General features: G+C 38.8%; 1 protein-coding gene across 9 annotated transcripts in view; it reads left to right on the forward strand.

The window, feature by feature from the left end:
• The window catches only part of KMT2C (lysine methyltransferase 2C), a 188,947-nt gene that overhangs the window by 129,838 nt on the left and 45,660 nt on the right, over positions 1-13,449 (forward strand). For 6 of the 9 annotated variants that reach the window (XM_066201015.1, XM_066201033.1, XM_066201024.1 and 3 more), the window contains 5 exons: positions 4,325-4,390; positions 5,867-6,079; positions 8,784-8,912; positions 10,140-10,259; positions 12,419-12,549. In XM_066201015.1, the coding sequence (XP_066057112.1) occupies positions 4,325-4,390; positions 5,867-6,079; positions 8,784-8,912; positions 10,140-10,259; positions 12,419-12,549 (659 nt within the window). The remainder of the gene's footprint in view (positions 1-4,324; positions 4,391-5,866; positions 6,080-8,783; positions 8,913-10,139; positions 10,260-12,418; positions 12,550-13,449) is intronic. The other 3 variants (XM_066201068.1, XM_066201050.1, XM_066201089.1) reach the window with 3 other exon arrangements.

Genomic DNA, 13,449 nt, shown 5'->3' on the forward strand with positions numbered 1-13,449 from the left:
GGAGGCTTATATACTCCCTGCTGGAACACTTCCAAGTAACCCATTTTTATCACTAATAGAAGAATGACTAATGCTTTTGTATTTCTGCAAGTCACTTCATTGTAAAGATCTGCTTTCAAAAATTCAAAAGGAAAGAGGTTTTGTAAAGTGGAAAAAGTGAGAAACTTGCAGATACAACACAGACTTTTGTTTATTTTCATAATAAGCTTTGAGTACATAAAGCAAAAAGATCCAAGTAAGAAATACTTCTTCCTTTCTCCTTGGAGCTGGCAGAGCTACCTTTTAGAAATAATTAAAGCCCGTGATATGTAAGATGGAACAGCTTCACAAGAGGTTGTTTCACTTCCAGGCAGAAGCTGACCCCTGAGTTAGTTCTTCCTGCACACCTCTGTGGAGTAGTGTTGCTTAGGTTTGGGTTCCAAGGAATAGGAACCAGTCCCTTGGGAGTTCCCAAGTTTTCTTGGCAAGTTTTTTTCACCTTTTTTATAAGAGAAGTTTTTCTGTTTATTCTTTCCTGTTTTGACTCAGTATTAAAACCTCTCTAACACATGTGCACTTGCACAGTTGCATGTCTGAAGATGTCCTTTGATGCATGTTCATAGAAATACCTGCATGTGTACTTATATGTGAAATGTTTCAGCCTTTCGTGAATTCTTCTAAAACTCCTCTGAGAATTTTCTGTAAGTTTTTGTTTCAAAGTCAGAAGAATTAGCATGTGATAAACTTCGAGAAATAAATGTTAGTTAGCAGTAGAAAGCTTTTAAAAATGTATCATCCTGTGGGATTCTTACTGGGATGGTTCTTGCTCTTTCCATTTCATGTATCATAGTTGTGTTGGCAAGTATTATTACAGGGTTTTTAACCACTTTCTTTCTAGAAGAAACAAGAGCCCCTCAATTTAATAAATAAACAAAACATTTCACCTGTACCCTTGGTGAAGAGTAAATGGTTCCGGTGTGTAGGTATTGAGAAGGAACTTCCATTTTTCTTTCTTCAGAAAGTGGAAACTTTTTTAAATTTGTAAGAGCTCTTTCCTGACTCATTGTACCTGATCCTCTTAAGAAGTCATCTTCTTCAGGAAACAGAAGTAAAATACAGCGTTTTTCTTCTTGAACATACATAAATATCAAAAGCCAGAATGGTGTAGGATCTGCTCCAATGCAGTGTACCAGAAACCTTCATTGCTAGGTTATTGTGAAATAACCACCTCTGATCAGTGTTTTACCAGGTTCCTTTTAGTCCTGTCTCAAGTTATAACAGACGTCCTGCAGCATATTGCTGTGTTCTGTAGAGAAATTTACAAATTCTCATGACTAGATGCCAGGCAGGTGCATTAGGTAGCAGCAGCTTTTCCCCCGTGCTGTAATTCTGCACATTTGGGAGGGGTGTGTGTGTCTCTCATCCGCTCCTGGACAAGCAGTTCTTGGCCGTCTACTCATCAGTTCTGCCTTTGTGTCATTTGCCCTTGTATGTCATATGCCCTATCTGCAAATTCCCTCCCGCCTCACTTGCTCCCATCCTGTCTCTATGCAGACTCCAGCCTCCTCCTCCCTTGGTGCTGTTTTTGTTCCTCTGTAGGATGCAGAGGGACCAGCTCTGCCTGGTTTTCTGTCACCAGTTACAGCTGATCTGGGTGCAGTTTCTGAAGCTGCCTGTGTGCAGTTGTTCCTCTTGGGGCTCTAGTAAACATGCTCATGGAGGCAGTGAGGATTTGGTATCACCCCTGTCCAGGGGTGCCTGTTACTGCCAGTGAGACACTTCATGGCTGGTGGTCTCTCTTTATCATTTTCATTAAACTGATCTAAATTTTTCTTCATTCTGAAACTTAATTTTCTGTGCCTTACAAATGCAAGATACAAATCCGACATAAAATGTGCTATGTGTTAAAAAACTAACCTTTGATTTTTTAAAATTATTTGGCACATTTGCTATGTCAGCTCTAATGTTCTTGTGTTACTGTATTTACCAAAAACAAAAAACCCAAAAGAACCCTGTGTCATTGACACAGTTATGCAGGCACCCAATAAAGAGTGCTCTGCTGGTGCTGTGTTTTGACATCAACCGTTCCACTCTGTTCCATATGCTGGTTTCATTTTTTCATAGAATCGTTCTTTTCTATTACAGCCTTAAAAATGAACTCTGCTTTGTTTTTCTCAGCATATTGTATTCTGTGCAATTATTTGCTTTCAGCTGAGGCTGCTAAATGCTGTGCAGTATTCAGCATGTATAAACCCTTGTGCAGATAAGTTTAGCAATTTTGGTTAAACTTCAGCTGAATGCCTCAGAAGGCTCTATTTTTGTCCATTTTAATATTTTGTTCTTTTGGATAGGCTTTCTCTAACAGTACTGTGCTTTTCTGCTCTCCATTTTATTGATTGTAATCCTTAATCTGCACTGTAATTAGCTCCTTTTCTGGAAGTCTGTTTGATACTGTCTTCAAACACTGTTTGTTCGTGCAGTTTTTGTGAGTGGGTCTCTGAAGGCCTCACCTCTGTCACTTCCAGCTTGTTTATTTGAGCATTTCAACTCTATTCAGTCTCCAGAGCTAAAATTGTTCAGTCTGACCTGGATGAGATGATCTCTCTGTTGTTTGACTTTAAATGAAGAATTTCAAATTCCTGTTCACAGCTGTCTGTGTGAATTTCTTGTTTACCTTTAGATTCCAATTCAATAATTGCTACTTCAGTCTTAAAACCATCTTGTAAATTATAACAAATTAAATGAACAGATGATGTCTTACTTCCCTTTGAGTAGTTCTTTACAATCTGCCTATTTTCTGTTGTTTCAATTCAGTGTTTTGAGTATCTTCCTTTCTGCAGCTTGTCCCCTATTTTTTGGTTTTTTTCGGGCTCCATGGCTCTCTCATTTCGAAATGTCATTTTCAATTTATTTTCTTACTTGTCTTTTCTCTCCTTTGTTGAGTTCAGTTTTTCAGTGGTTCTCATAGGCTCCTTTCATTTACTAATTGCATGAAACACTGGTTTTCTCTAGGTTATACCCTGTGCATTAGTTGCACATTACGTAAAACTTTCAAAGCACTGTAATTTTTGAAGACAGACTTGCACTTTCCTTAAATTTGTTTATATGCTAGAAAGCATCCTGTATGTTTCATACTCATTTTAAGTGTTTCTTGGGTGCTTTTGTGCTTTTCCTGGTCTTGCCCTGGCTCCCATGGTGTGTGTGAGGTGGGAACAGCGGCACTTTTGTCACACAACCAGTGCCGTGGTTGACGAGACACACGGAACCCCCCACAGGTTCTCTGCCTCAGGGGTCTCATCTTGTGTGACAGGCACAAGGGAGATACTCCAGATGTTATCTTGAGTCCTATCTTCAGCATGAATAAGATTTTTAGGGAGAAAAAAAAAATAAAAAACAAAAGTGGGGATAAGCTTTCCTCTGTGGTAATGCTAACTGTGCCAGACTAACAGGTTTTCTGATTCTAGTCCGGCGTTTGCGAGATAGAAGCTCCTAATTTTCACTTACTGCTCTGTCTACGTAATCTCTGTGAAGTCAATACTAATTAAAATTAAAAGTTTAGTCTGTACATCATAGGTGAGTGTAGCATGATCGCAGTCATGTAGTTAAGGCATTTCTGCCCACTGCGAAAGTAGCCTTGTGTTGCAGGACATTTTGATTATTATTTTTCCAGTCACACTGCTCCACTGCTGCCCTGTAGAGCACAGGGTGTAGTTTTTGAGTTTCTGCTGTTCCATTTATCAACGCTCTTATCTGGAATTAGAGTTTCCCTATCTAACTTCAGCAAGTCCTGTGTTATCTGTTCTCAGATACATCAGCCTTCTCCAAGTGCTGTGTAAGTGGCCTGACAGCACAGACACTGTGAGAATCTTGTGTGCAGAGCCCGTGGAGTGTGCTGGCCCCTCCTTGGGGAAATACTGATCAATACCCACTTCATAAAACCCTCATTTTTAATGATTAGGGCATAAAAATGATTAAAAATCATTTTTAATGATTAGGGCAGCAAAACCTGAACGTGACTAGTGTAGAGGTTGCTTTCCAACCCAAAAGATCCAATGTATTCATTTGCCCTTGGTCCAGTAGAAGGAGATAATTTCCCACTGTGTTCAGTGCAATTCCAATGCCATTCTTGGCTTTAGGAAGTTGGAGAACTTCAGTTTGTATCAGGCCTCTTCTGTAGTCACATCTGTGACACTGAAAAGCACTTTATTTTAAAGGTGCAAGTAAATAATTGCCAGCAGTATAAATCAGGGAGTGTAACAGAACTGCTTGAAGGAAAATTGATAGTTTCAATTTAAATCAAGTCACCATTTTTAAAAGTTGAAATTATTTTCCTTATATTTTTCAGTGCCTTCTTTGGACTGTTGTGATTCATCAGTTGGAGCTCAGATTATTTCAAAATCAAAAGAACTAGGTAAAGAATGGAAATGCTTAATATCTGATCATTTAGCATATTTTAAGGGTATATTTTTTACATGAGACAAAAATTCTTTTTCCCATGGTTTTGTAACACACAGCATTAACTATCCTTCAGTTACCACAGCATGCTTTCCATTTTCTTTTCCTCATCCTCTCTTCTTTCTTCTCTTTTGCCTGCCATACCTGCACTATAATAATTACTTTAAATTATGCTTTGATCCTGCAGTCTTAGTTGCTTGCCTTAATATCAGTGGTGATAACACGGTGTGGCTGAGTCAAGCATGTACACAGATGTTTACAGGCTTGAGCTGTTAGGAGGATGCAGCTTTTCTGTATTTGTCTGGTTTGTGCTAGGAATTTATAATCCTGACAAGCCTGCTCACAAGTCAGTCTTTATAACGATAGCAACCAGCAGCTTCCGTCATGTCAGGACAGCTTCCATCACATCAGAGGTTTTTTTTTGTATTTGACGCCTGAGAGAAGGTTCTCCCCTCAAAGATTCAATCTGAAAAAGAGTGTGAGATGTTTTTGAAACACACACCTTTCAAGTTCGGTGTAGGAAGGCAGTCAAGTGGGAAGAATTTGTTCAGAACCCAGCTGTATTGTCAGATGTTACACGAGGAAATGCTTTTGGTTAAATGGAACAAATGTTATTAGATTTGTTTGTTTTCAAAAGCTGTGTTATCAAATCATGATTTAATTGGCTCCAGAGAGCTGAAGCATCATTGCAGCCTCTTCGCTATTTGACTGAAAGTTCCCAAGCTTCCACTTGCAGGGCCCCGGCACAGGTGACAGGGCCTTTCTGCGTGGTGAATTAAGGAATATTAGAGCTTATCAGTGGACTCAATTGTCACTAACAGCTTGAGGAGGAAGCAGTCTTGCAGGTCTTGGTAGACTTGGGTTCTGTCCACTATTTCCTGTTTGGTCTTCAGCAGCTCACTTGATACAGCTTGGGTTTTTTGTCTGCCTATAAAATAGGGCTGATAAATTCTCAGAGTTACCAGGAGTTCTTGGAGGTTTAAGGTTAATAATAAAATGAAGCTAAAGTGCTGAGGGCTGGATGGGGACCTTGGCTGATAAGCAGCAGGGACCCGAAGTATGACTTGCACAGTTCTCTGTGGGTGCCAGTAATACAGAAATATCCTGCAAGGCACCAGTTTCCATAATCAAATTGTTCTTTCTGATGGGTCCTTGGTGTAAGTTGTTTCATAGCAATGTAATGGATTATTGCTGGATTTGACATCAGACTCTAAATCGTAAAGCTGTAATTGTAATGTGTAAGAGAGTGTCAGATATCTCTGGTTTATTTATACCAATTTCTTCACTCACGGGTCAGCTCCATACATGTGGATTATTAACTCTTGTAAGTGCTATTCCTAAAAAAAAACAAACAAAACAAAACCAAAAACAACTAAGACTTGTAAATTAAAAGAGTTTTATATTGCTGTTATGATTCATTCAACTTTTATAGACCCACCGAAGACATACACCCAGGATGGAGTCTGCTTGACAGAATCCGGCATGTCTCAGTTACAGAGCCTCACTGTTACAGTGCCGAGAAGAAAACGGACGAAACCAAAGCTTAAACTGAAGATTATAAATCAGAACAGTGTGGCTGTGCTTCAGACACCCCCAGATGCCCAGTCAGAGCACTCAAGAGATGGGGAGATGGATGACAGTAGAGGTAGCAGTCTACTTTTGGCATGTCTTGTAGCTTGGAGTGTTGCAGTACCTGCGTGTATTGCAAATATACCTGGGAGTTTTTATTACACTGATACTCCTGTGTTCTGTACAGAATGTTTTATGGAAATTTCTTGAACACTAGTCATGGCTTATTGTTGTCCATTTCAGGGATTTTCCTTTTGTTCTGTTTATGGGTCATCCATCCTCTAGGAAACTCACTTGTTTAGGCCTGCCAGCACTGGAAATAGGGGATAATTTTATGGTTAATCTTTGGGTTACCTGTGGGAAACGTTGTGCACTCACTGAGTACGAGTGTACTCAAATTCAGTGCAAACTGTTTGAAAGTATTGGCTCAGCAAAGCAACTTCTTTGTCACTGAGAAGGTGGTATTAAAATAAAGTGTGAAAGTGGAGTAGTTCTTTGCTGAGAGTATTTATCTTTTCTGAAAGAAGTAAGATGAGCTGACCTGAGTCAGTGATCTCGGCTAACACTTGAGTCCATGAATCCATGACCTGGGGCAAGGCTCCTTCCAGCGCAGGTGAGAAAGTCATTGGTCATGTTGGTGTCTCCTTGGAGAGGAACTGAGGCACACAGGCAGCCCACCTCCCCACAGTTCTGTTAATGCAGCACTGCCTTGTTAATCAGATTGAATGTCAGAAGAAGCCTATTTTAGCTACAGAGTGTACTTGAGATAACTGGGTAGTTCAGCCATCAGTGAAGTTTCAGTGTTAACTTGTTGATGAAAGTATTGTTCCTGTCGTTTGATGAGTGCATTCTAACCCTCTGTTGTTGACTAGAACTATTCTTTTATAAAAATAGCTTTCTTTTATTTCTTTATAGCCTTTTAGACAATTTGTTTTTCTTTCATTTCTTTAGTAGTCGCAGGATTTGTGACTAGGTACATTATCCTAGCATTACATGGGCTCTGAAATGTCATCTCACATTTTCGTATTCTCCATCAGCTAGGTTTTTGGAAGCAAAAAATGCTTTTAAATTTGGAGGCAGCTAGTCTCTTCTCTTGTTCTTCTTCAGTGGTTAATAATCTTTACTTTTAAAAATGTGTGCCTGTATTCTATATGACTTTTTCTGACTTTGTTATCTGCTTGTTGGCTTCTATAGGTGGTAGTTCTTTTCAAGTAGATAACAGGATATATAGATGTGATAGCAGGGTATGAAAGGGAGAGCCAGAGCGGCCACAACTTCAGTTTCAGTTCTGATCACCTTCTGTTGCCTTTTTGAGAGTTAAAGTACATTCATGTGTGTGATGGTAACAGCACAGTGAGTATGTGGGAGATGGGCTGGGTTTCCTTGAAGCTCTGAGTGTGTAGGGCTCTGCAGAGGGGATCAGTGTCTGTCTCTGAAAATCTGAAATTTTTATATGAGCATCAGGATGAATAAAGCTATGCCATGGCTTTGACTGGAGTAACACAGTGAAGTAACCCCAGGGAAAAAGGAAGAAAACCCTTATTTTGGCTCTTGACGTTCCGGGTGGAGAAAAGAGGCTTTATCTGAGAAAAGTGAGCTCATGGAATTTCGTTACCATCTCGTCTGTAGGCTTGCATCAGGTTCAGCTTTCATTGGGTCTTGTACATTTTAGAGTCTGCTTGAAAGTTGACCTTGCTTTGGGAGCTTCAACTTGGTGGCCTTTGCCATCCACTGCCTTTGTTGGTAGAATTCAGTGAGGTCTTTATCAGTGGGAGAGTCTGGGCCATCACCTAGCCTGTGGAAGAGTGAGGGGTGCAGTTCTACCACAGCAAAAGTGGTGTAAAAGAGTCCAGCCCTGTTACAACAAAAATTTCTCCCTCTTACAACTGCATGGGGTTTTACTCCGTCTAGAGTTATACACCTATATCCGAAGCAGAACATGAGAATCCCAGTATCTTTTCAGGGGTGAGAGTATTTAACATTTAATATTCCAGAAAGTTCATGATAAAATGAAGATGCAAGGTCTTTTTGGGGATATCAGGAAGAATTAGTTCCCTCTCTCTTCATCACCAAAGGCTTTTTAATGTCAGCATACTTTACATCTGTTTCTACCCTGCTTTCCCACAGAATATAAACTCTTAACTTTGAATTATAGTCTTCTTCTTCAAGGCTGAGTAATTCCTTTGGGCTGAATTTTGTATTACATAAATCAAATTCCTCTTCATAGACCAGTCTGCTTTCAGTCAGTCACACGGTTTCAAGTCATGAACTCACCACGCTAAAAGTCATTACACTTTGCCTTCCAAGTGTAGGCTGCAGTTTTTAAGTGTCTTCTGAATTTATTTAAAAAAAAAAAAAAAAAAAAAAAAAAAAAAAAAAAAAAAAAAAGCCCTGTCAAAGAAAACCGAGGAGGACAGTGAAGAAAAGGAAGTTTATTTTGGTAAATTGGATCCATATTCCTTGATGGAATAGCTCAGGATTACTCAGACACTTTGACAGCCCATGCTTCTGAAGGAGGTACCAAAAACTTTCTCTGATTTACATATACTAATTATAGCATTTATTTGCTGGTTTTGTCTAAACAGCATCTCATAGGAAATGTGTTTATAGATGGAATGGGTTTCCCAGAAATGTCCAGGGATTATGATTATCTGTCACCCTTTTCAAAAATCTGTCATTCAGCTAATTTCTCATAAAACAGTCGGATATGGAAATTTTGGGGGAAAAAAAAAATTTCTTTCCCTTTTCCTTTTAAAGTTACCATTGCTTCTTTTCTGCAGAAGGTGACCTTATGGATTGTGATGGAAAATCAGATTCCAGCCCAGAACGAGAAGCTGTGGATGATGATACCAAAGTGGCTGAAGGAGCTGATGGGATTAAAAAAAGGAAGCGAAAACCATACAGACCTGGTAGGATGAAGTAACTTGGATCATTGTGTGTCCATTGTTCATTTCTTCCTGTATAATTACCAAAAAAAAAAAAAAAAAAAAAAGAAAAGAAAACACCATGAAATTTTGAAGTATTCTACTGCTCTTTGTTGACTGTAGATTTTTTTCCACCTATTCTTTTTAAAGTTTCCTTTTTTCTTCTTCCCAAAACACATTTCCAAAGGTTGCTGGTCAGCAGTGCACTTGCTCTTAGTGTGCTTGTCGATTACTTGTAGTAGTTCGAATCTGTGCCTTGTATTGATTCTTTACTTGATAGGAAATTGTGCTGTATTTCTATACTTGGTGAATGAGAGTTTTTGGGTGTATAAGTGTATGTATATATGGAAATATCTGAACTTCAGAGAAGTTTTTGCAATTATTTTACTTGTTTTCTGAAGTATTTTAAAAGAGTAGTTTACCAGATATTTGCAGATTACTTCTGACAGGTGAATTTTAATGAATTCGGTTATTGTATGAATTCATTTATTTTAATTTCTTTGTGCCGTTGACTCTTAATTATCCTGACTGAATTAATAAACTGTATGTCTTGGGCACACAAACAGTTGAGCTGTATCCATGTAGAATACATCCATTAGTTATCCATTAGTTTTCTGCAGCCTACAATTCCCCTGGAAAAATGAAACAGATCTGTGTCTGATACATTTAGATACACACCTAGTGCTAAGGATCAGCAACTCTGCATTCAGTCTCTAGTGAAGGATTCAGGAGTTTCAGGCACTCTGATGCTGATTAATTATCTCTTTATTTGGGATATGTCCTTCTCTAGTAGCATCATTTGAAGTGGTGGGCTCTCCAGAGCTATTTGCACAGGGTTTTTTGTGGTCCTTTGAGGTTCTTTAATAGGTCTCATTTGGTAGATTGACGGCTAATTCCAGCAACTCATCAGTTTGCCCCAAGGGAGGGGAAAACCAACATCTGAAAGTTGCCAGGTTTGGTGATTTGAACTTCTTGTGGATGTTCTACAGTCCTGAAATTCTGATCATTTTTCATTACATGTATACTCACTGAGACATAAAAATTCAGAAATATTTCCTAAGATTCCAGATGGAAACTCCTCAAGTATCTCAGATTCGTTCTTAGACATTTAGATGCATTGGTCTCCTTGACCTGCAGAGTATTCTTGGCTCTCATTTGTACTATGAAACACAGTTTTTATTCAATACTTTGAATTTTTGCTTCCTTGTTCAGGTATTGGTGGATTTATGGTACGTCAGAGAAGTCGTACAGGGCAGGGGAAGACAAAAAGATCCCTCTCCAGGAAAGATTCTTCTGGATCTGTTACTGAACAGTTGCCTGGCAGAGATGAGGGTAAGTGCAGGAATTTGGTGTTAAAGGTTTGTTCATGTTTAATGCAGTAAAAGCAGTACAACTCATCAACACGTATGTTTGTCATGATGGCCTTTATTAATTCAACTGAAAATACCCATTCCTGCATAGCTATAATTTCTGCAGAGCCCATGATGTGCAGAGAAACTGAAACAATGAATTGCAGGCTGTTGTAGGGGATAAATAGTGAGAATTATTATTATTATTATTATTACTAAGTTAGATTTAGAGGAGTCCTCTTTCTGATGCACCTTTCTCCAGATGTAGCCCTGGTCCAGGGGTGTCCTCTGGACCATCAGTTTTAAAACTCAGCAGTTTTCCATATTCCATGAGTCTGTCTAATCAATTCTTATAAATTTGTTTATGCTCTGGAAAATCCTTTATTAGAGAGTTTAGTGATATGTTATTATTGCATGACTAAATAATTCCTTTTTATTTTAAACCAGATATCAGATATCTGAGAGTTTCATATGCTGCTCTCATGTTTATTGTTGTGAAAGATTATTTTTTAAAAATCATTCATAACAATTTGTGATACAGAAATACTTTCTAGATGTGTATCATATTTCTCCATCACTGTTGCCTTTTCCAGGGCTTGAAAATCCTTGACTTCATTGAGTGTCTTTTCCCATGGCAGAGCCATTTTCATGCCTCTGACACTGCAGTTCTTGGTAGATTGGGCACCTAACAAGAAGTCTGATTTTATTCATGGGCCTTTTTCTCTTTCTTGCTGTGTGTGATTAGACTAAATTATTCCATCCATCTGGAGTTGCTCACACTAATCTAGAGAATGTTGAGGTATCATTCAAGGGAGATGAGGCATATGTTTAGTTCAGTTCCAAAATCTTGGAAAAAAGTTCCCAATCTTGATAGAGTTTTTGCTTTCTCTTTACTATTAGTGTTACAGCTGTGTTTCTGCTTTGTAAATAATATTTCATTGTGGCAAACTGCCTTATTTCATATTGTGCTGAAAATCTTATGTTAGATCTTTTCATCTCCATAGGGGTCTGCTCCTTTAAGTAAAAATTGTTTTTGAAATTGGCTCAAAAGCTAATTCCCCATTCTGGGTAACACTACAATGCATATTGTTAAAAAGGAGTATTCTTAAACAAGTTGAAACAAGTATTCTTCATCTGAAAGTTGGAGCTTCTTTTTGACTGCTCAGGCACAATTGGTAGTTGTGAAAACTACAAATCAAAGCTTGCCGAGAGCCTTCAGTGGCCAGTGCTCATCAGCTTTCCCAGGATTATTTTGCACCCTTGTCACATCCACTCCTTTTCTCTGTGAAATCTCCCTCTCAGACAGTGCAGAGGTCACAGTGTTGGTGAACCTCATTCCGCTCATGGTCCTCTGGATATGCTACAGGAGATCACTGCAGTACAAAGCAAGTTGATTTTATTACCATGATAATATAATTTGTTAAATAACTTGCCAGAGTCCTTAACTTCATGTAATTTGCCTTGGCAAGACAGAAGTAGCAGGCCTTGAAAAGTTCTGCATTACCTGCAGTGTTTTTCTTGCTCTGTTGTAATAAAATAGTGAATGATTGATGACCGCTCTGTGCTTTTGTGTTTATTAGAAAATGCAGTGCCACTTTGAAATATGACAGCTGAATAAATGTATAGTTTTTCTTGAAGAGCTTCTTTATAGATTTCTTTTTCTAGGCTCTTCATTATTTATATGATAGTTCTTTCTGAGATTTAAAAAAAAAATAAGTTTTTTACTTCTCATTTGAGAAAAAACAGTATATGAAATGAAAGGTGGTTAATGTGTAACTCAGCACTGATGACACTGGAGATACTTCTTCAGTGGAATTGTCTTTTCAAATATCTGGCTGAATGGCACCTATAATTCCTGTCAAATTAGCAAATTCTTAGGTTGCCTGGGGATACAGAAGGTAAAGGTCTGTCTGTCCCTGGGAGGCAGAAGAGTGATGTGGCTGGTGTCACATCTGGCATTTCCTGCTGCCAGAGCCTGGGTGGTCAGGGCAGTTCACAGCTGGATGAAAGCCGCCTCTGGAATGCATCTGGAGTGAAGTGCAGTAACCCATGCACCCAGAGGTAGCCAGATGTGCTGCCACTGTACCTTCAGAACAAAATACTGAGTGTTTGATTCATTTGTGCCTGGATGTTCCTTCGTAGGTTGGACCGAGCAGCTGCCAGACACTCCGGTTGAGGAGTCTACCCCAGCTTCTGAGAGTACTGAGAAAATAAAAAAGCGTTACAGGAAAAAGAAAAATAAACTGGAAGAAACCTTTCCTGCCTACTTGCAGGTAAAGCTGGTGATCTGTTCCTCATATTGTAAATCCATTTAAAAGCCTGACATTCGTGTGTTCTTTCATAGTTCATTTAAACCATTGATGTTTCTTTTCTGATTCCAAATTGATGGTTTAAATGAAATGGGTTTTCTGTAAAGAGTGTTCATGAGCTTGTACAGTAAACTGTGTATTATGTTAAATCTCCAGGATTCTGGTAAATCCTTCTTGATGAATTTGGATTTCTCCTTGTTCTGAGAGATGAGATGGGGTGGAAAAATCATTCCTTTGCTCTGTGAACTGACACATCATGTTTCCACATTCAGCGCTGTAGGATGTCTTAGCCTGATCAGGCCGCTTCCTCAGCTTCTCATTTTGCTTTTTGAGGATTGTAGAACATGATTTGATAAGGGAAACTTGTTTCCTAGTTTTATGGATTTATATGCCCTGCATCTCCCTACCACAATAATGTCTGCTCTTCCATCCCATTAATTTCATGGTGTCCCTAGCAGGTAAGAGGCAGCAGGGTGTGGAGGATAACCAGGATATTAATATCCTGGTTATCCTCCACACCCTGCTGCCTCTGTTAATAGTGATTGAGCAAATTTCCTTCCATTATTCAGGTTATAAACTGTCTGGTTTAGATATATATATACCTCACTTACTTGGCTTGTTCTTCTCAGCCACCTTCTTCATGGTGAAGGGAGCTTTCTAAAGTTGCAACTTTCATTGTCTTGTAGATGTTCACCAGGCTTCATGCCATGAACTGTATTGGGATTGAAAGCAAAGAATTAACAGACAGGCAGAGCATTTTCTCTTTAAAAAACAGTATTTCATAAGTGGGGAAGTGACTTGGAAGGAAAATGCTTAAAACATTTCCTTTGGAGTAATGAGGATAAATATTTTTAATGGATGTTT

The sequence above is a fragment of the Chamaea fasciata genome, unplaced genomic scaffold (genome assembly GCF_029207755.1).
Source record: "Chamaea fasciata isolate MVZ Bird 193981 ecotype frontalis unplaced genomic scaffold, bChaFas1.0.hap1 SCAF_1, whole genome shotgun sequence".
NCBI classification, from domain to species: domain Eukaryota; kingdom Metazoa; phylum Chordata; class Aves; order Passeriformes; family Sylviidae; genus Chamaea; species Chamaea fasciata.